This window comes from Eptesicus fuscus, chromosome 1, assembly GCF_027574615.1.
Source record: "Eptesicus fuscus isolate TK198812 chromosome 1, DD_ASM_mEF_20220401, whole genome shotgun sequence".
Classification (NCBI taxonomy): Eukaryota; Metazoa; Chordata; class Mammalia; order Chiroptera; family Vespertilionidae; genus Eptesicus; species Eptesicus fuscus.
This window is the reverse complement of record NC_072473.1, coordinates 65,381,722-65,405,295: the sequence shown is the minus strand read 5'-3', so window position 1 is coordinate 65,405,295 and position 23,574 is coordinate 65,381,722. Positions and strand designations below refer to the sequence as shown.

General features: G+C 37.0%; 1 protein-coding gene across 1 annotated transcript in view; it reads right to left on the bottom strand.

Moving 5' to 3' along the window:
- DIAPH2 (diaphanous related formin 2) overlaps nt 1-23,574 on the bottom strand; it is a 988,561-nt gene that overhangs the window by 742,501 nt on the left and 222,486 nt on the right. Inside the window, exons 7-11 of the mRNA XM_028128162.2 lie at nt 22,025-22,099; nt 21,877-21,946; nt 18,923-19,059; nt 16,984-17,092; nt 940-1,050 (exon numbers count right to left, since the gene is read on the bottom strand). Coding sequence (XP_027983963.1) covers nt 940-1,050; nt 16,984-17,092; nt 18,923-19,059; nt 21,877-21,946; nt 22,025-22,099 — 502 coding nt within the window. The remainder of the gene's footprint in view (nt 1-939; nt 1,051-16,983; nt 17,093-18,922; nt 19,060-21,876; nt 21,947-22,024; nt 22,100-23,574) is intronic.

Here is a 23,574-nt window from a genome sequence, read left to right as displayed (position 1 = left end):
CTTGCTTCTCAGGTGTGACCTGAGTAGCTTAAATGAAGAGACTAGTGATATTTTGTCTCCTTTAAAAATACTATGGTCTGGCTGAAACCGGTTTGGCTCAGTGGATAGAGCGTCGGCCTGCGGACTGAAAGGTCCCAGGTTCGATTCAGGTTAAGGGCATGTACCTTGCTTGCGGGCACGTCCCCAGTAGGGGGTGTGCAGGAGGCAGCTGATTGATGTTTTTCTCTCTCATTGATGTTTCTAGCTCTCTATCCCTCTCTTCCTCTGTAAAAAATCAATAAAATATATTTTTAAAATAAATAAATAAAAATACTATGGCCTGGAAAAATATTATTCTTCAATTAACATATTAAATAAAATATAAAGTCATAATTGCTGCATTTGTATTCAAAGAATAGGCCTGCTTATTAATCTGAGATCAAGCCTATAAAGTTATTTCAAAAATGTTTTGAACAGTATCATAATTAGAGCAAATGTTCACATAAAATTGTTTTTTCTTTAACAAAGTTCATATGGCCCTGTAATAAGAATACCACACTTAAGTAATGTGTCCAGAATATACTAATCAAAATTCTATGCATACTTATGTTGACTAGAAATGAAATCAATGTAAGTTATCAAAGAAAAAAAGAAAAATTGTTTAAATAAAAATTGAAACTGAAAAAAAAAAAGTAGTCTTTTATGTTTTACATCCAAAGAAAAGAAGTTCCCTTTTGACTTCAGGAAGGGAAAAAAAAAGCACTTCTGGACACAGCACCAGGTACATTCTGAATTGTCAGCTGCATATAAAGACGGATATTACTGCAATTAAAAAAGCTTACAAAAGGTTTAAGGCTTTACAAGAAAAAACAGCAAGGCACAATTACTTACCCTGTTGCAAGTTTAAAAATGAAAAATGTTAAAGTTCATCAGCATAATAAATGTGTACACTCAACTTACTGGTAATATTGTCTTTAGTCCAGAACGGAGGAATTCATTCCTTAAATGTATTCGAAAATCAAGCTCATAAGGAAAAGTGACAAGGGCATTTATAAACTGCATGCAAGCCACCTGCAATTAGAAAGCAAACCTTATTTTAATGTTTTTAATTAAAGAAATAATTAATGCATTCAGACCATTATTTTTCCATTTACTAAAGGCATACATACATATAAAAATAAGAAAATGCAAATATTTATAAAAGTTTAAGAATGATTATGATTTTAAAGTATAAGCAACAAAATGAATAAAATTTCTAATGTGCAGAATAATTCTAATGAAGATATGGATGGTCAAATACTTCTATGCTTTGCTGAACAATATGAATAAATATTAAACTCTCTCTTGAGAAACTAAAAGTTCCAAAAGTATGCATAAAAAGCACTTTAAAAAGCTCATGAAATGTATCTTGCATATCCAGGTATCCTCAGGTAAACTAACCTCAATCCTATATGGTTATAAACACTGTTCCAAAATAAATCAAAAAAAGTTATGAAAGTGCCATAATATTAAACAGGCAACAGTGATAACTTAGAGAAATAATTATACTGATTTATACTCTCTCTTCTATTATTGGAATGGATTTGCACAAAATTTGGAGTATTAAAATATATGATTAATATGAATTAATTTGTTATGTATAAAAGTGAATTAAGATCAACTAGAAGATACTGTGATACTAATAGTAATGTGCATGCATGATAAAGTAAATATAAGGGCTTCTTTTCCAGTGAAGGTGATTCATTAATTATATTGACACTGGAAAATGGGTTTTGCTTTTCTTACCTTCTGATATTGAGGCTCTCTACTATAAAAGGGGAATTATTTTCTGGTAATTGCAAGCTAAAAGGGAATCAAAAAAATGCTAATTGCCAGGTATTCCATACATTATTCTTGAATAGCATTTTTAAAAAATGCTGCTTGAGTCTAAGGCAACTGGCTAATAGTTTAAGTGAAGACCACACATTTAAATCAATTATTTTTAAAATATTCAATGGGTGGTAGAGTGAGTGCTCAAAGAGCTGACTGCAGGAGACTCCAGGAAAATACCGGATTTAGTAAAGATGCCAAGTATATATAGAAGGGAACACCCATCTACACTAATAAAAGAGAAATATGCAAACTGACTGTATCTCCGTGACACCCACCAGCTATTCAGAAGTATGCAAATTAACCCAACAAAGATGGCGGGTTAATTTGCATATGCAGGTGCAGAGTGGTGGGGCGGGAGGGTGGGATACCTGATATGAGGGGGAGGGCGGGGGGCGGAGGGGGCTACAGGAGCGGCGCTCCAGCCAGAGCAGAGAAGACTCTGGCCAGAGCGAAGATGGAAGGTGGCGGCCAGAGCAAAGGCCTGGGTCCTGGGTGCCGGAGGAAAAACAGTGCTGGCAGCCAGGGGAAGGAAGGCCAATCAGCAGTTAGTATGGGCTTTACTCTATCTGTATAGTGTACCCAAGACCCTGGGGATTCTTTTGAGTGGCAGGCTGATGTCTGTCTTCTCCCCTCTTTGATTCCCCACCTATAAATCTAGCTGTCCCTGAATATATCAGCTGCTGGATGTCCCACAGGGACACCAGACTGACCAGGTAATTCCTCTAATCCTCCATCCATCTTTCCTTCTCAGAGGGAGAACCAATCTCCTGAGGCTGCCAAGATGAAATAAGCATAGAGACTAGGGGTTGGCAAACTACAGACTACAGGCCAGCCACAGCCCACAGTTCTAATGTGGCGAGCAGCCTGCTTGTAGCAATGAAGTTTTATTGTATCACAAAAATCATATAAAAATAGCAAAAATACATATTTCAAATGTATTTTGATTTTACTTGTCCAGACTTATTATTATGATAGTTATTTTTCCAAGTAGAAAGAAAAGATTAAAAGGTATATTGTGCCCTGGCCAGTGTGGCTCAGTTGGTTGGTGTGTTGTCTGATACACCAAAAGGTGGTGGGCTAGATTCCTGGTCGGGGCACGTACTCAGGTTGTGGGTTCAATCCCTACTCCGGGCACACTCGGCAGGTTTCTCTCTCTATATATATATATATCTCCCTCCCTCCCTCTAAAATCAATTTTTTAAAAAGGTATACTGTTTTTATTTGTATATTTATATCTTATGCATTTAAGATATTTCTTTGGGAGATTAGCCCATTTACCACATATTCAGGTTCAAAAATCAAAAGTTGGATGCTTTAAAGGTAATGACTGGGGTTGTTTCTAACATTGCTAGATATCTAAATAAAAATTGAACAATATAGTCTAATTCCTACAAGTGCTTAAATGTCAAATGAAAACACTTACACAATTGACTAAATATCTGCCATAAAAGTAGCATTACTTTTTAAAAGACCTATTAGATAAATTAAGCTTATGCCTTAACAGATTATATAACCCTCCTATCCTACCTAATAAAATAATAATATGCAAATTAACCACACCTTTGCTACGCCCAAGCCAGGCCCACCAGCCAAAGCCACGCCCACCAGCCAATCAGGGCGAGTATGCAAATTACCCAACAAAGATGGTGGTTAATTTGCATACACTGAGGGAGGGAGGAGTGAAGACTGAAGACAACTTAGAAGGAAGAGGGAGGAAAAGCGGAAAGCAAGGTGGCTGCCAGAGGGAAAGCCCGGGCGGGGCGGGGTGGAGCGGGGTGGAGCGGGGCGGGCAGCAGCGGCGCGCGGGTGCAGGCGCGGCAGCCGCAATGGCGGCAGCAGCGGCAGCGGCAACGCACGGGGCCATAGCGGCCGCTTGCAGGATTCTTCCTGCAAATGGGCAACTAGTTTACAATAAGAAAACGTTGACATCTTCATAGTTATGAGACTGCATGTTCTACATGACCATGGCTACATTGTTTATTTGTGTGATATAAGTCTACATATTCTACATGACCATCACTACATTATTGTATTTGCTTGAATGATCCTTGTTATGTTACACATATGACATTACTGAACAAGCCAAAGTACATGTCCAATCCAAAATTAATAGAGAGAAAATTGCCATCTGCTAGGATTGTTTTTGCCAGAAGAAATTTGAGCTTAATGGCTTGTATTACTACCCTACAAGTAAAGAGAGCATTTCCATAAGAAACAACTTAATGATTATTGGAATTGTACCTTTATACAAAAAAAGTATTTAGATCAGGAGATGATAAACATAGTAAAAGTTAATGATATTAATGAATGTATCAATTACAAAATAACTTCAAATTTAATAAGATAAATGTTGCAATGCTATTAAATACTTTAATAGCATTAAGAATATATATTATAAATATATAACTAAATAAAAAAGAAGTTGCATTTATTGACTATAGTATAAATAAGTAGAAGATACTGAATTCAGTAATTAAACAGGTTAACAGCAATGGCTTACAAAATGTACTGTTTACTGTTTATCAAATTCTAATAGATATCTAAATAGTTACAAATAACATATGATAAATAGTCATACTATCGTGTCACTTTACACTACAATCTGCTAAAGCAATGCTCTTTTAGAGAAATATTTCTATTGTAAAAATGTGGAGAATAATAGTCATCTTAATATTCTCTATTCCTTTAAACTACTACACAATTATTGCCCTTTTCATAGGATGAGAACAAAATTTTAAAAATTGTCACAATTTATAACTACAAAATTAAATTTAAAAATTGTAACCAGATAAGCACGGCAGCTGTGGCTCAGTGGTTGAGCATTGAACTATAAACCAGGTCACAGTTTGATTCTTAGTCAGGGCACATGCCCGGGTTGTGGGGTCCATTCCCAGTGGGGGGTATGCAGGAGGCAGCCTAACAATGATTCTCTCTCATCATTTTTTTTTGTTCTCTCTCCTCATTGATATTTCTAACTTTCTCTCCCTCCCCCTTCCATGTAAAATCAATAAAAACGTATCTTTAAAAAATGCAATGAGATAAACTTTAAAATGTAATTAGAAAACATTATTAATTATAAACATGAAATACTCATTGTGTGGATTCTGAATTTAAAGATAAATACAAAATACCAAACTATTATAATTATCATAATTTTATATCATTATTATTAGTTGCCGGACAATATTAGGTACTTTACATAACTCACCATCTAATTTCATCCTTATAAAAATCATACAAGATAAGTGTTGCTATTACCCTTATTTCACAAATGATGGTGAGGCTCAAAACAGATAAATAACTTACATAAGGTCATACAGCAAGAAGGAAATTCATGATTCTAAACCATATCACTTCACTACAAATACAGAATAACTTACAACACATACCAGATGCCTCATAAACTCCATTCATAGATTCATACAACAAAAGATTTTAAGGATAGGTAAGAGAATAAAATTTAACTAGTGCATCATATTTAATACACTGAGAATATCTAGCTTTGGAATTATAGGTTAATTAGAAAAACATACAATTATTTTAACAAGCTGTTATTTAGTATATAAAATGGTTATCTTATATGTCAAATATAACTCAATAAAAAATTAAATAGTTACCATAATATATAATGGAATGCAAAATTTTAAGGTAGAAAATGATTCCTGAAATATGTTACAATCCACTATATATCTTAAACAGTGAAGTATGGGCAGCATGCCATCATCCCAAATAATGATCTTGCACTCTCCTTTACTTACTGCCACCTCACTCCTTACTTAGTGCACATGTGCATGCAAACACACACACACACACACACACACACACACACACACACACACACAAGTTTTCTCCATTATTAAGATATATGCTAGGCTAGGACCACAATTCTGATTTTAAACCAGTAAGAACAAAGAGCTTGTGTATTTCCATTTTTATTCAGTAACTAGAGGCCCGGTGCACGAAATTTGTGCACTGTGGGTGGAGGGGAGTCTCTCAGCCCGGCCTGCACCCTCTTGCAGTCTGGGACCCCTCGAGGATATCCACCTCCCAGCAGTCAGACATCCTTAATACTACTGCAGACATCCCTCTCACAGTCTGGGACCCCTCGCTCCTTACCACCTGCCTGCTCACTGCTTCTTACCACTTGGCTTGCTGCTCCTTAGCGCTGCCGCAGAGGCGGGAGAGGTTCCCACCACCACCACTGCATTCGCCAGCCATTAGCCCAGCCTCTGGCTGAACTGCACCCCCTTGTGGGAGTGCACTGACCACCAGGGGGCAGCTCCTGCATTGAGAATCTTCCCCCTGGTGGTCAGTGTGCATCACAGCGATCGGTCGTTCTGGTGTTCCCCCATAATGGTCACTTAGGCTTTTATTATATAGACCTCCTTACATCATAAGGAAATTTCTATATGATTTCTATATTAGCTATTGAATGGATGCATAAACATATATAGATAAAAAGCACCAACTTTGTGCATGAGATAAAATGTCCAATAATTTGTGCCATGAAGAATTATATATTAAACTGAATTCCTATCAGTTTTTCTACCAATTATGATCCTTCCATTCTTCTAATAGTATATTATCTTTCTATAATAATCACCTGCATTCTTTAACCACAGGATGCTACTATTTTCATCTAGGGTATGGGGTGTAGTATAGAGAATAGAATACCACAAAATAGACTAAACTTTCTAAAGACAAGACTCTCCATTTGTTTATGGTTTTCTGCATTACCCCTAATTGGTCCCAATAAATTTGTTACAATATAATGGGTGAATAGTATTTAAATATTTCAAATGTTATTGGCATGAGACATATTACAAAAAGAAATTTCATTCAGTTTCTTACCTAAGCCATAGAGAGGGGAAATATTTCAACATGAAGAATCTTCACAAAATTACTGGGAAAATGCTAGAACTTATTATTTATTTTAACTTTTCAGCTCTGAAAACTATACAAACATCTACCAGTTTGACCACAATTCATAGAGCTATGGAGTACAATAATTGCCAAATCCAGGGCATTCTCAAACAGAGTATCCATATTGCCATTAGCTGTGACAAATTATGCTTTTAAAATTTTATTGACACTGTCACACATTTGACCTTATTAAGTACTCTGTAGACATTAACAAGGTCTTTCTTTATCCTAGCCCAGCAGGAGTTAGGAAAAAAAGATGGTTTAAGTCAAAATAAGTACCAACCAAGAAAGATACAAATGTACAGAGCAAGTTAATTAAGTCAAGAAATGGAGAAGGATTACAGGCAGGACAAAACCATGTAGAAAGGTATGGAGGTAGAAGTATAAAACAGCAAGAAATATTCAGGAAATTGAGCACAGTATGACTAGACCAAGGGTGTGGAACCTTTTTTCTTTTTTCTGCCAAGGGCCATTTGGATATTTACAACCTCATTTGCCAGCCATATAAAATTATCAACTTAAAAGTGAACCTGCTATATTTGGTCAACCATTTAATTAACTCACCCCTAATGCGTTGGCAGGGCCAGACCAAATGATTTTGTGGGCCTTATACAGCCTGTGGGCCAGATGTTCCCCACACCTGGACTAAACCAAAAATGAGTAGTGGAATATGAGGCTAGAAAGAAAGCAACAGTCAGACAATGAAGTAGTTTGTTTGGTCAAGGACTAGACTTTAATCCTAGTCTTATGGAGTGATATCATGAGAACTGCACTTCAGAAGTATAACCTTGTGGAAGATGATTTAAAAGGGGCAAGAATGAGGGCTAAATGATATTTAAGAGTCTGGGTAAATGATAAAATAGTGCATAAAATAGTGCCCTGAAGAAAAGAAATGGCAGCAGGGGTAGAGGAAGAGGTTAACCATACCAAGGAAGGGAAGTACAACACCAAGGAAGTAGGACTGGTAGGATTTGGTGATTGAGGAAATGGTGGACAAAATAGGAGTAGATTTGAAGATGATTATTACATTTCTGGTTTATGCTACTTGGTGGATTATGCTAAGGTTAACCAGGGTTGGGAACACAAGAGAAATGCATGTTAAGGTTAGAGAGGAGATTGGAGGAGGAAGGATGACGAAAAGGAAGGTATGTACAGTTAAGTAGAATATTGAATTTAAAACGCCATCAAGAGGCAGCTGCACATAAGGTTCTGTGACAGGAGGAATTTGGAATAAAGAGATCCATCACATAGAAGTGTCAGTTAAAGTCATAAGAATGGATGTAGCTGCCTAAGGACAATGTACAGAATGAGCAAAGCAAAGGAACCAAGGACTTAGGACCAAGCTCTAGGAATCAGTATGTTTAAAGACCAAGCATAGAGAGCGAAGATTTTTTTTTAAATATATTTTATTGATTTTTTACAGAGAGGAAGGGAGAGAGATAGAGAGTTAGAAACATCGATGAGATAGAAACATCGATCAGCTGCCTCTTGCACACCCCCTACTGGGGATGTGCCCGCAACCAAGGTACATGCCCTTGACCGGAATCGAACCTGGGACCTTTCAGTCCACAAGCTGACGCTCTATCCACTGAGCCAAACCGGTTTCGGTGAGAGCGAAGATTTTAAATGCAACATAAGGTAAAAGAAAACCTAGGAGAGCTTAGTTATCACAGAAGTCGAGGGAGAAGAGAGCTATGAAAAAGGAGTGATGAAATACAGGTAGTGTCAAATGGTACTGGAGAAGCCAATAGGTAACTTGAAAAGTGACTGCATTGTACAAACATCTGACACAATTCCCCCATTGTACTAATTCTACTCTTACATAATATACAACTGTCAATAAGTAGAACAAGTTTCTTAAGTAATATCAGGCATTCATTCAATACAATATTTAATATACGTATTATTTTTCCCAAATGTTCTCCTTATTCATATGCTGCTGTGTCATGTTTTATTATAAATGTACCTGCACTGACACATGATAAATGATTTATGCAAAGCTACTTCCTCTTATGTGATGGTATGAGTACACTAATAGCTAATTTACAAGTATGCTGAATGAAATCTCAACACGTGAGAACTACTGTGGAAAGAATCAAGCTACAGAGGACCAATACATGTATCTGATAGTTTTTCCATTTAATCATCATGTGTTTTTTGCATAAAACTCTTTTAAAAACAAATTATATAACTGCCATATTTTTAATCCTCACCTGAGGATATGTTTATTGATTTTGGAGGGAGAGGGAGAGAGAGAGGGAGAAGGAAAGGGAGGAGGAGGGGGAGGGGAGAGAGGGAAGGGGAGGGGGAGACATTGATATGAGAGAGCAACACGGTTCTGTTGCCTCCAATACATGCCCTTACCAGAAATCAAACCTGTAGCCTGGGTATATGCCTTGACTTGGAATTGAACCCACAACTTTTTTGGTGTATGGGACGATGCTCCAACCAACTAAGCCACCTAGTCAGGGCTGGTACATTCTTAAACAAAATATCCTAAATATAACTTATTATTTCCCTGCTAACTCAGGGGCATGATTGAATATGTGAGTTAGTGAGCTATGCTATAACACAGAAATACCTTCAGAAGTTATTGAGGTGTTCAGAGTCATTTGCTCTGACACTAAATAAAGCCAAATGTTATAATATTTGCACTCTAGTTCCAATCTTTAACAGTTTCTATCTCCTCCTCCCTTACTTTTAGTCTGTCAGTTGTTACTTCTTGATCATTTTAGTGCACCTGTCTGAAATAAACCCTCTTCCGACTTCCCAAGTTGTGCTAGTCTCCTGTGGATATAAAGCAGAGCATTAGGCTCACTGAAGCACCCTAGAGAGAAAGAGTTAACAGGCTCTGATTAAAGGCCAAAAGGTCTTTGTCATCACAAGGCTTGATGGATTTGATGACATTTTGTAGGCTGCTCGGATTATTTGGTTTAACTTTTTTTTTGGCTCTCAAAAATTGATCAATCTCTCCAACAAGTAAAGTCAGGATAAGTTAACCTATTACACATCAGTGAAGTGTATATTTACTGCTGTGTGTTTGTGTACATATCTAATGACCACATGTACAAATATTTTATTACTAGAGGCCTGGTACATGAAAATTCATGCACTGGAGTGGGGGTCCCTCACCCGGCCTGCCCGCTCTCACAGTCCAGGAGCCCTCAGCGGCAAGAGGCAACCCAGCAATCAGGGAAAAGTGATGCCCCATCACACCTCTGCTGCTGCCACTCTCGGCAGCACAAGCCTTGGGCAGCTGTGGGCGGCTGGGCAGACGCCATCCAAGGCTTGCCTGCGCCTTGGGCCGGCCCTGGGTGGCTGGGCAGCTGCCATCTGAGGCTTGCCTGTGCCTCGGGCTGGCCCTGGGTGGCTGCGGGGCTGAGGGAACTGGGGGACTCCGAGTCCAGAGGCAGGCATGCAGGGCTGGCCCAGCCTTGTCACACGCCTGCTGCCCTGGCAGGACTGAGGGGACTGGGCGCCGCCATCTTTGAGAGTGTGGCAGTCAATTAGCATATTCCCTCCTTATTGGATGTGGGCGCCACCATTTTTGAGGGTGGGGCAGTCAATTAGCATATTCCCTCCTTATTGGCTGTGGGTGCTGCCATCTTTAAGGGCAGGGCAGTCGATTAACATATTCCCTCTGTAGTGGCTGTGGGTGGGACAGTCAATTAGCATATTCCCTTCTTATTGGCTGTGGGTGCCAGCATCTTTGCAACAGCGTGAGGGTCAATTAGCATATTCCCATTTTATTAGATAGGATTATTTTTGGCATGTTAGAAAACATTTTTAAAACGTATTAAATCATGCTAAATGCATTTCTGCTCACAGCTCCTGAGTGACGTTAAGACATGGCACCTTTCAGAGTAATAGCAGTCTTTAAAGACTGCCTTTTTTATAATACATCATTGGATGCTAACTATACTGCTTTCTCTTTCCACAAATAACTATTATAAATGTTTAGTGTACTCTAGCTCTTTCTGCTGGGCTGTGCAGAAATCAGTTTCAACTGTTTGTTGATGTTACTTCACTCTGTCTTCTTTTGTGAAGTGACTGGCAGACTATTCTGGCCTCAATTTTGCCTATTGGAATTCCTTCTCCTGTCTCCCATCCTACCATAATACTGGTTCCTATTTATCTTTCAAGACCTAATTAGAGCATCACCTCCTCACTGAAGCCTTCCTAGATTTATGCAGGATATACCTAAATGTGCCTTTGTGCTCTCATTAAATCTTTGCAGGAGAAAAGGGATGTGGGTGTGGAAGGGTTGGTATTTCAAGTAAAGTGTTCTGCATTATAAAATATTTGAGGGCATTTAAAAGTCTACAGCATATTTGGGGAATACCAGATTTAGTATGACTAAAACTATGGTACATTGGGGAGAGTAACAGGCTCAAAACTGGGGCCACACTGATAGATGTCATACATCATGAGTAGGCTCTTCACCTTTATCAAGGTAGCAAATGGTCATTAGCATAACTTTCTAGGAATGCTGCTATGTTAGAACTGGATATATATATATATATATATATATATATATATATGTATATATTTTTTAATATATATTTTTATTGATTTTTTACAGAGAGGAAGGGAGAGGGATAGATAGTTAGAAACATCGATGAGAGAGAAACATTGATCAGCTGCCTCCTGCACAACCCCTACTGGGGATGTGTCCGCAACCAAGGTACATGCCCTTGATCAGAATCGAACCTGGGACACTTCAGTCCGCAGGCTGATGCTCTATCCACTGAGCCAAACCGGTTAGGGCTGGATTTATATTTTTAAGGATAACTGACAACAGTACAGAACATCTGTATGGTGAGAAGAATGTATCAGTATAGGGTACTAATTTTAAAAATTGTTGAAATAATATTGGTGGGAGAAGATAACAGCAATGGGGGTAGAGAGACAGGGATGGATTCATAATCTGTTCTCTAAGACTTGATAATGGATTAGATGCAAGGACAAAGAATAATGAAGTCTGGAGGAAAGTTGGAGATTAGGTAGATAATTATAACTCTATAATCTAAAATGAGAAAGGCAGAAAAAAAGAATAGACTTCTTTTGGGGGGAGTCAGGTTAAGGGGAAGAGAGAGTGAGCTCAGGAGATACTGTGTTATGTAAGAGCATGTGCTCTAACCCAATCAAAAAATGGGCAAAGGACCTAAATAGACACTTTTAGAAAGAAGACATACAGATGGCTGAGAGACATATGAAAACATGTTCCAAGTCACTGATCATCCGAGAGATGCAAATCAAAACAACAATTCGGTTATTTCTCACACCTGTCAGAATGGCTACCATCAACAAATCAACAAATGACAAGTGCTGGCGAGGATGTGGAGAAAAAGGAACCCTCGTGCACTGCTGGTGGGAATGCAGCCACTGTGGAAGACAGTAGGGCATTTCCTCAAAAAATTAAAAATGGAACTTCCATTTGACCCAGTGATCCCACTTCTAGGAATATATCCCAAGAAACTAGAAACACCAATCAGAAAGGATATATGCACCCCCTATGTTCATAGCAGCAAATTTACAATAGCTAAGATTTGGAAACAGCCTAAGTGCCCATCAGCAGATGAGTGTATTGGAAAACTGTGGTACATCTACACAAAGGAATACTAGACTGCTGTAAAAAGAAGGAATTCTACCATTTGCAACAGCATGGAACTGGAGAGCATTATGCTAAGCGAAATAAGTCAGTCAGAGAAAGATAAATATCACATGATCTCACTCATTTGTGGAATATAAGAACAACATAAACTGATGAACCAAAATAGAACTAGAGTCATAGAAGCATCAAACAGACTGTCCAACCTATGAGAGAAGGTGAGGGGTGAGGGGGTAAGAGATCAACCAAAGGACTTTTATGCATGTATATGAGCAAAACCAATGGACACAGACAGGGGAGGGGGGAGGGCATGTGTGGGGAGTGGGGGCGGCTGGGGAGAGGTCACTGGGGGGGAAAGGAGACTTATGTAATACTTTAAACAATAAAGAATTTAAATTTTTTTTTTAAAAAGTATGTGCTCTGGAGCCAGACACCCTAGTGTCTAATCTGGGCTTTGCTACCTATTCACTTTGTGACCTTGAGCAAGTTATGTAACCTCTGTGAGCCTTGGTTTACTCATCTATAAAATAGGAATACTACTACTACCTCTCATAGAATTGCTGAGAGTTTAAACATTAGGTGACATATGTAAAATATTTAGAACACTAGGGGCTCGGTGCACGAAACTTGTGTATGGAGAGGTGTTCCTCAGCCTGGCCTGCACCCTCTCCAATCCGGGATCCCTTGGGATCGGGCCTAAACTGGCAGTCAGATATCCCTCTCGCAATCCGGGACAACTGGCTCCTAACCACTTGTCTACCTGCCTGCCTGATTGCCCCTAACCACCTCTGCCTGCCAGCCTGATTCCCCTAACAGCTCCCCTGCTGGCCTGATTGCCCCCTAACTGCTCCCCTGCCAGCTGATCAGCCCCTAACTGAGCCATTGGCAGCTTGCCCTGGGCAATTGGGCAACTGCCATCCCAGGCTTGCCAGAGCTCGCAGCCACCATCCCCGGCTTGCCTGAGCCTCAGGCTGTCCTTGGCAGCAGGGCAGCCACCATCGGCGGCTTGCCTGAGCTCTCAGATGCCATCCCCGGCTTTCCTGAGCCTCAGGCCAGCCCTGGGGGGCTGGGGAGCCACCATCCCTGGCTTCCCTGAGCCTTGGCCCAGCCCTGGGTGGCTGGGCAGCCACCATCGGCAGCTTGCCCAAGCTCACAGCCGCCATCCCCGGCTTCCCTGAGCCTCGGGCCAGCCCTGGGTAGCTGTAGCTGCCATCTGTGGCTTGCCTGAGTCTCAGGCAGCCGCAGCGGCTTTGTCTGGAAGGACGTCTGGAAGGTCATCCGGAAGGTCTCCCAGTCTAATTAGCATATTACCCTTTTATTGGTATAGATTGGCACATGGCTTAGAAATGCTATTTTTTGTATCTTATTTTTATGATGTCTACAAGACATCTAGTTAGACCATTAGACATCTAGGTTTGAATAGAGAGAGATGTGAGCTGGACTTATAAATCTGGGGAATCGCTAGAATATAGTGGATGTTAAAGCTACAAAATCAATTAAGAACATTCATGAGGAAAATAAAATATATATGTATATGAATATACTGTATATGTCTGTATATAATACACATGTATGTATATACAAAAATGATAATAGAAAAAGACCAAGGATAGAACTTAGAGAACAAAATACCCAAGAAGAGAAACAACATGAAGAAGATAAAGAGCAATTAAAGGTAGTTAAAGAACAAGGAGAGAATGGTGCCTGAAAAGCCAAAGGAAGAAAAATTTTTAAGGAGGGAGGGGATCAATAGTGCCAAGTGATCAGGATTTGAAATAGGCCATTAGATTTTGAAATTAGAGGATCATTGTTGACCTTTTTGTGAACTGTGAAAAAGCTGAGCTGTGAAAGGTAATTTAGGAAACAGAGAAAACAAGTATCGATGATTCTTTTAGAGATTTAAACGATAAAATGTAAAAGGAAGATGAGAGGCTAGTTCAAGAATAAGTAGGATCAAAAGAAGGTGTTGCAGTATGAGGGAAACTTGAGAATGCTACTAAGCTGAAGGGAAGTCAATGAAGAGAGAGTATATGAAGATATGTGATTTACTGTCTTATCTATTTTTTGAAGTACTGAAGATAATGAAAATGCTATCACAGGTATAAAATTTCACTTTAAAGATGATCTAGAAAACTTCTGTGAAAAGTTAATAATCTGTTTTAAAACACAAAAAAAAAAAAAAAGGTATATAATTGTCATTTAAAATGTAATTAGTCCTGTACTTTAACAGAATTACTTCCTGAGATTATAATAACATTTTGAGAATTCTCAGGATACTATCGAAATAGAAAAGTCATTGTTAAAATACAGCACTAACTATATTTTTAAACAATAGATTTAAACTTATTTTTCATTCTGCATTCTGAATATATTTTTGAAATTTTAGATAATATTTTTTCATTCACATGAAATAGTCCAAATAAACAAACCCACTTCACAATTCTGTGATAGTAATAGGCTCTGTATATAACAAATTACTAATTTTTGTAGCTCATTAGAATAGGAAATTTCAATTTGTGATTTGCAGATGTTTGCATCTATAGCAAGTATTCAACAATTTCTTGAATACCTAACAAGATGTCTATGATTCTTCAATATGTTTACTTGTTAACAACTTGCCATTTTATCAGTCCATTCAGCCCAGCTTCCTGAAGACTGGAAAATCTCATTCCCTTCTCATCATTTTGGGTGAACTACTCTATAGCAGAGGTGTCATTTTAAAGGTCAGACAATTCAATATATCAATGTTGATATAACAAAGACCTGGCTTCAAATCAAAGCTCTACCCCCTCAACAGCTATGCGATTTTGAGTGAGCTGTGTAATGAAAACATTCACTATATCTAAAACACCTAATTACTTCTAAACAAGCACTGCAAGACAAGTACAAACTCCTACATATGATTGACAGTCAAAGAAATTTAGCTAGGTAAGCCAAAGGAACATGGACAAAAATTTCAAGAAATCATCTAAAAAGATAGTTTTCAAACCTTTCAATAGAGATATTAGATTTTATTTAGACACATCCTATATAATAAAAGGCTAATATGCAAATCTACAGAATGGCTGAATGACTGGTCACTTTGCTGTGCACTGACCATGGGGCAGATGCTCAGTGCAGGAGCTGCCCCCTGGTGGTCAGTGTGCTCAGCCAGAAGCCCTGAGCCAAGCTCACCGCTGGTGAGTGCAGCAGCAGTGGTGGGAGCCTCTCCTGCCTCTGTGGCAGTGCTAAGGATGTCTGACTGCCGGTTTAGGCCTGCTCCTAAGCTGTCAGTCAGACATTCCCTGAGGGCTCCCAGACTGCGAGAGGGTTCAGACCAGGGTGACCCCCCAAGCCTCTAGTTTGTAAAAAGAAAAACACTGAGCCCGGCTGGTGTGGCTCAATGGTTGAGCGTGGACCTAAGAACCAGGAGGTCATGGTATGATTCCCAGTCATGGCACATGCCCAGGCTGCGGGCTCAATCCCCAGTGAGGGTGTGCATGAGGCAGCTGATCAATGATTGTCACTCAGATGTTTCTATCACTCCCTCCCTCTCTGAAATAAATAAAAATATAATTTAAAAAGAAGAAAAAAAAATCACTGGAAGTAAATATCCCAATTATTTAAAAAATGTAATATCCTGGACATAAATGGCATACCATAAAAGATTATCCAAACTGCTTATTATAGCTGGAGCAGAACTAACAATGAACAAATTTCCTTAAATATCTGAAGACTTTATAACTTTGTAACACTACAGTATTCTCATTGGACAAACCAATTTATCAGTTGTAGCTTCAAATGCTGGTGGGGAAAAAAAAAGAACCAATAATTGATAATAAAATAAAAAAGAGAAAAAGAAAATACTTTATATCAGGTAAGAAATTTTAATATTTAAACACTCACTGCTAAATAACAGCACCTACATAGCTGGGTTGTTGTGAGAATTAAATCAGATAATACAAGTAAATTGTTTAGTCCAGGATCTCACACTATAATTATGGCCAATAAATATGCATTCTCACCAGTCAAGAACAAAGTCATCATTCATAAAATAGGTCATTTCCTGAAATTATCTAAGAAAATATATAGAGTTTTGTCATTTTCTAAAGAAAACATTTAGGCTGGGTCTACACAGGCTGTCAGGTAAACACTGTCCTAGAGTTGCAATTCAATCACTACGATTCTGGTGAGTCAGACTTCTGAATGCTGTGTATGGCACTAAGAGAGATGCACTTCGTTTTTTTAAATTTCTAGAAGCCCAGATACATCATTAACACTTGTTAGGATAATGACATTGGCTGAATTGTTTGTGCTGTTGCACTGATTATTGCTAAGGCTTTAATTTCTGCAGTTTATTACATTAATTACTAAATTTCTACCCAAATACTAATGATAATCGTAATCATCACATTTGTAATAATCCAAAGTACTTTTTCTAATTTTAAACAATTTGTTATTCTCACAGACAAAACTTCTAGTTTTTATGAACAACCAAGCAACAGGAAGAATTTCATTTTTATGTTCCATTCAATTTAAGTGTTAGCGCAAATGGTATCACACAAAATGAGCCCTCTAAATATAATTCTAGAAGCAATTTAAGACAAAACTAGACTCACCTGTAATTGCAAAGCTTCATGATTTTCTAACCCTTCCACAATTGGTGAAAATCGTTCTCTGTTATATCTTTCGGCTGCTGTAGTTATAGCCCCTAAAAGTTTCTCTAGACTAGAGAGAAAAAAATAGAAAAGGAATGAAACATATCTCACACACACATTGTGAATATGGGGTTTTCTCTATCAGATTTCCCTGCTTTCTTTCTGGTGTTTGATCAGGAGATAGGTCATCACAATTAAAGAATTGTGTTTCTACCTGCATATTTCAACACATCAAATATTGACAGCATTAAATAATTTTAGGGCATTAACATGAAAATTCAATTTAAAAATCTTGAGGACTTTTTTTTTTCTGGGTGACATTTTTCAAAAGATACTTAACTGATAAACACTGAAATTTAAAATTTCAAGTTTTGCTATTTTGTGTAAAGATATTAATATCTCTGCAACCCGAAATGGTACCTACAAATATTAAGTTTATTCAAGTGTAAGCTGACTGTAATTGTATTTATTTATTTTGAATTTTTATAAGATCTCAAATGCTCTCCTGACTGAAATTTTATAATATAGTGCTAGAAAGAGTAAAAAATTTTAAAAAGAACTTAAAAACATTAACATTCTTTGAAAATGGAACAAGAAAACAATACCTGAAAGAGAATGCCTAGGTAATTACAGAAGCATCTATAATCACCTAGCACAAGCAACTTAGTTACCTGAACAAAATAATAAAGACTATCTCTTGTACAGTGTCTGAATCAAATTAAATTCTATGTAGTGTACTACCCTTATAAAATTATATCTGAAATTACATTTAAAGCATATCAAATATAGCAGGGTAGGATGTAGTACATGAATTAAGTATTGAAAAAAATCTATTTGACTAGAAAAATATTTCTTATGCATGTATAAACTAATTTTTCTATAAAACCTAAGGAAACCTCAGTATTGCATATGTTACCTCATTTATAGTTTGTTCTCACTGAGATAAGATTTAATGCCATATGATAATATTTTTGTTTTTTTGTCTTTTGGTTTCTAAGGACACACTAGCCAGCACTAACCAACAACTCATTTTATTCTAGCAGATATGAAAAAGTCGATGCATTAGAATATTCCTCTTTGTATAGCCCTGTTCAGATTCAAATGGAAATTACTGCTGGCACGCAAAGTGTTTAGAAGAAACATTTTAGTTCATGTCCTTAGCAGGTATTTCATTATTTATCACAATTGTTTCTTATTAACTAGACATATTAATGACATTAAGTTTGAAATTTTGCTTCTGATTCAATATAATTTCCATAAGAAGAAATTATCTAATGTATGATGAGCAACGACTTGCTGAAACTGGCACTTTTACCACAGACTTTCTAAAAAATTACCCAGACTTTCTGTTCTTTCTTTTTAACAGGTTAGTTTATTTCATTCTATGAATGATTGCTTTATCTTTTCACTTACCATAGGCAGATAAAATACTTCTACAAAATAATAGTTCAAAATAAAAGCATCTAGTTAATTTAATTAGTTCAAGTAGCCAAATTTTGTGATGTGTGTGTGTGGGGGGGTACAGGGGTAGGGGTGTAGGAGCGCGTGTGTGTGTGTGTGTGTGTGTGTGTGTGTGTAGCCAAATTACTCTCTGATTATTTTCCTATATTTCTAGGAATCGCTTTACCTTCAACAAGACAAAATTCTATTCATTCACTTGGAATCCAACTTTGAAGAATTTCCCATTAGGATTCTATCTGTTTAAACCTATTTTTCAAAGAATCAAACAAGCTAAAATGTAAATAGATAAGATAAAAGATGCTACCAATTTTTTCCTAAAATTTCATATTATTTTCATGCAAGTTATCTAACGAAACAGCATACAAGTAGGACTTGTTAATTTCTCAAGTGTCACTTTCCATGAAATTACATAAAATTAATATAACATAGCAATACTTACATGTTATCTTCTCCAACTATGCAAATAGCGGAAAGTATTTTTACTATTTCAGTCATCATGTTGGGTTGTTTGGGGTCAATTGCTCTTGCCAATAGTAAAAGACTTCTTTCATCTCCTAGAATCCTTTGCAATCCAAACTTTAAAAAAAAAATAAAAGAACTTTCATTCAAAATGTCTTTGGAACATATCTTTAAGAAATACAACTTACAATGATTTTCTAAAACCCATACCTCCACAATAAGGTTCTACCTAATTACATGAATGTTCTTCAAACAAGCAGTTATTTGTCTTTGTTTTTTATTTGAAATGACTGCATCTTGGGAGTTTTTAGTCCTTGATCAGATATGATCTCCATTAGCCTGTCTAAAATTCCATAAAGATCTGGGAGAAATATGGGAACAATCAGTATTTCTTCAACAAAGAAGAACATGTAAAGCACATACTGATATGATTTTCTGAAGTAATTCCACTTATGTCACTGGGTCTCCCTGGAGATATCTGCAATTCATGGTTAAATTCTCCAATATGTTTGTATAAAAAATTAAGTTGAACAAAAAGGGTGAAATGTTGAAAAGCTCTTTGTATACTATATTCCAGGTAAAGCAATAAGCCTCTGTACAGATTCTTTTGTACCTTCTCTGTTATCCTCCCCTTTCAGGCAGCTGTGCTGCATTCTGAAAGCTATGAACCCAAAGAAATGGCACCTGGATTTCAATTAAGTGTCATATTCAACTGCGCAGAGAAGACATATCTTTCATTTATTTTCCAGTCCTGAATATGTGTGCACAAGTGCGCATTATAAAAATGAATAGGTATAGACACTTTAAAGAAAGCCCAAAACATGGGTTTTCACTACATTAAGGTAATATATTCTTTGATCTTTGTCCCACAGAGTATTTCTCAGATTTTTTATGAAACAGGTTTGCTTTTTACAGTGAAATCTGACAACATTTCATCAGAGTAAAATGGCCATTTCAAGCTAACCTTTAGTTAAGTACCATGCACATGAAGATTTTCATGGTTACTAATTTAACTTCTAAAAGAATTCATGAAGAAATAGCTAAAGCTCTTAAATGTAACTTTACCAGAGGTCAAAATAAGTAAGGAAATAAGAGAAAAAACATAAAAGGAAATGGAAGAGACAAAATATAAAAGCAGCAAAGAAAACAGAAGGAATATGCATACATAAAGGTGGCCAGTGGATAACAAATAGTAAAAAAAATAAGTGAAAAACACAGGTGTAAAACTGACAGATGATTACCACATAATTACCAAATTTAAAATAACAACCTTAAAAATCACACTGAGAGTGAAATCATTTAATTTTCAAATTTCCACTTATTGTTTAAAAGTATTTTATAATATGTAGGGATATACTGATAATAAAAATGAAGATATGAGTAATAATGAAAAGCCATAAATCTAAACCTCAGAGCATTATTACAGCAAAGGAAGAAGCAATTGGTAGCTTTTTATGATCCTATTCTGACATGCACTGTATAAGGAAAAATAATTTTTGAAGTAGGTAATATAAACTCCTTGGGGTCAACAAATTTGATGTTTAAGTCATTTCAGATGAAACTTTGATTCTTTGATTATGACAGTTTATTCCAACATGAAATGGACTTATCACTGTATATTTTTATTTTGAATACATACTTTCGCCTATTATTTCATATGCCTATAATTTAAAAGATCCACCGTGTGTTCATGTTCTGAGCCTCTATGTACAAGATATTAACATGGCCTAACTAAACCTTAACCTTAGTTTAGAACAATCTAATTCAAACCATCATGTTTGTATGGAAAATACAATAATTAATATCTCATTGCACTGGTTATTCTATAGTTCACATTTGGCTAGTTTTTGTTTACTGTTATAATTATTTATCTCTATTAATATTTGAGATTCTTAAAACACCATCTAAAGGGAATTATGTAATGAGTAAATTTAGCAGTGTTATTTTACTTACGGAAATACAAAGCAAATCATTTCTAAGACAGTAACAAAATAGTTTATAGAAAAAAATAACTTTAAGAAACTCTTAACATTTGCAATGGCATGAATGGACCTAGAGAGCATTATGCTAAGCGAAATAAGCCAGTCAGAGAAAGACAAGTATCACATGATGTCACTCATATGTGGAATCTAAGAACAAAATAAACTGATGAACAAAATAGATCCAGAGACATGGAACAGATTGACAAGTCTCAGAGGGAAGGTGTGGATGGGAGTGAGTTGTGGGGAGAGATTAAACCTAGAACATATATGCATATCCCATGGATACAGGCAATAGTGTGGTGAAGGCCTGGAAGGGGCAGGTGCAGGGTAGAGGGGGTCAATGGGAAAAAAAACAAACAGACATCTGTGATACTTTCAACAATAAAGATAAATTTAAAAAAAACTTTAACTTCATAACCTAAGCACAGACTACTTTTAGAAGAAAAACCCTTGTATGGATTATTTCATTGAGTCCCTCATAATGCAAAAAAAAACACAAAAAAAAACCCACACCAATTTTCAGAAATGTCTTTTATGTACGTTAACTGACATTAATTGAACATAAAAGAAAAAGAAATCGTAATCTTATAATGTTCTTAGCAAACAAGTCAAACAATGGCTTTGAATTTTCCTTTTCAAAGGAATAAAAAACACTAAGAAAATGCTACTCAACATATGACATCTAAATTTTTCTCTACTACAAAAGAAAAAAAAAGCATTATCTAATTTGGGAATAAGACTTACATGTATGCATGATTGTAAAAACTTACCGATAAATATTTTGTGAAGGAAAATATATTTTAAATACTATTTAAATGAACCATGATGATTTGCATCATAAAGACCTTTCTGTAAACTGAATAAGCACACACTATTTTGTATGTTTCATATTTTCATACTGTTGGGTAAGTTCTTACCTTTTGTGACAGAGGCAGAAATAAACACTACTTACCTTATTATTCATAAATGCTTTGAGGCACTGAATAAGTTTATGCTGATTCTTCTTGTCAATATTTTCTTGCCTGAATAAAAGAAAAAAAAACTATTATACTGTGCTTAAACATTTCCCCTTTGGTGATTTTTTTCATGTTTGTTCTTACTGTTTCTTGTCCAGAAGCTTTTCCAGCACATCCAATAAGAGTCCAAGACCTTCATGGCCAAAGTTGTTAACCCAGCTAGGAAATAAAAAAAAAAATGCATAGATAAGTTTGTATATTGAAAACATGAAGTATCTAAAATGAAATTTTGATTTTCAAATATAATAATCCTATCTTTATATTGTTCATCATTCTTTTTTCTACTCCAATTGCTTCAAGCATCCTCTGTGAGGATGACTCAAGATCTTTACCTCAATGTCACAATTTTCTTCACATTTTAGATTGCCCACTCCACAGCCCTGCCTTGGTTGTTTCTCTAGCAACATATACTTAAACCTGAACTTATAAGCCAAATTTATCTTCCTCTTTGCCCCTGCTTCCCAAAATCAACTCCTCTTCCATTCTTCCATGTTGTTAATTACACCACTATACTTTTTTAATCATTCGGACTTGAAATACTTGCATAATCTGTGATCCCTCATCAATATTTTTTAAAATATATTTTTATTGATTTCAGAGAGGATCGGAGAGGGAGAGACAGAAACATCAATAATGAGATAGTATCATTGATTGGCTGCCTCCTGCACGCCCTCTACTGGCGATCGAGCCCGAAACCCGAGCACGTGCTCCCCACTAGAATCGAAACCGGAACCTTCCAGTCTGCATGCAGTCCAATGCTCTATCCACTGAGCCAAACCAGCTAGGATCCCTCATCTATATTTATTGAGTGCATATATGTAGTACCAGCATGTTCTATCTAGGTGAGAGATATATAACAGGCAACAAAACTAAGCCCTTACCCTTATATAGCTTACCGTCTCAAAGAGGGAGACAGATGATAAGCAGATAAACATATAACAAAATGTCACTGCTTTGGTGCAATGAACAAAAATAAACATTGTTAAATGGGATAGGAGTGGCAGGGGACAAATTCTCGATAAGGTAGCATTTGAGTAGAGCCTTGAAGGAAATGAGGACTTTCCCAGGAGGGGGAATAAGTGCAACTGGGTACTGAGGTGGTAGCTATTCTGCTTGGAAATTCCAGGAGCTGTGAGGAAACCTGAGTGGCTAGAGCTGAATAAGGGGCCTGGATGAGCAGCAGGAGATGAAGTCCCATGTGTGCTAGAAGGCTGGAGACTGATCAGGTAGAGCTTCATTTGACTTTTTATTATCCAGTCCTGAATATTATACTTCTAGAATGCCTCCCACACATGGGCTGGCCCTCCTTTCCATTGTCTCTGCTAACATTCTAGTGTAGCCCTAGTCACCTTAACAAGCCAGGAACCTCCCAACCAGGTTCTCTACAGCTTCATTTGTTCTTTTTTTTATTTTACAAAATACCAAACTTGACTGAACTTAACTAGTCTTTTGTCCAAAGTAGTCCTCTGGACTACCTAACACATTTCAAATCCTGACTCTGATCTAGTGTCAACCTACCTTTACAGCCTCAGGCCTTATACTACATGTTTAGTGAAAATCAGACACTGTCCTTCCTGGAGTCCTCCCTGCACTTCCCTGCATTTCTTAATTTATGTTTCTTTCCATAAGGCAAC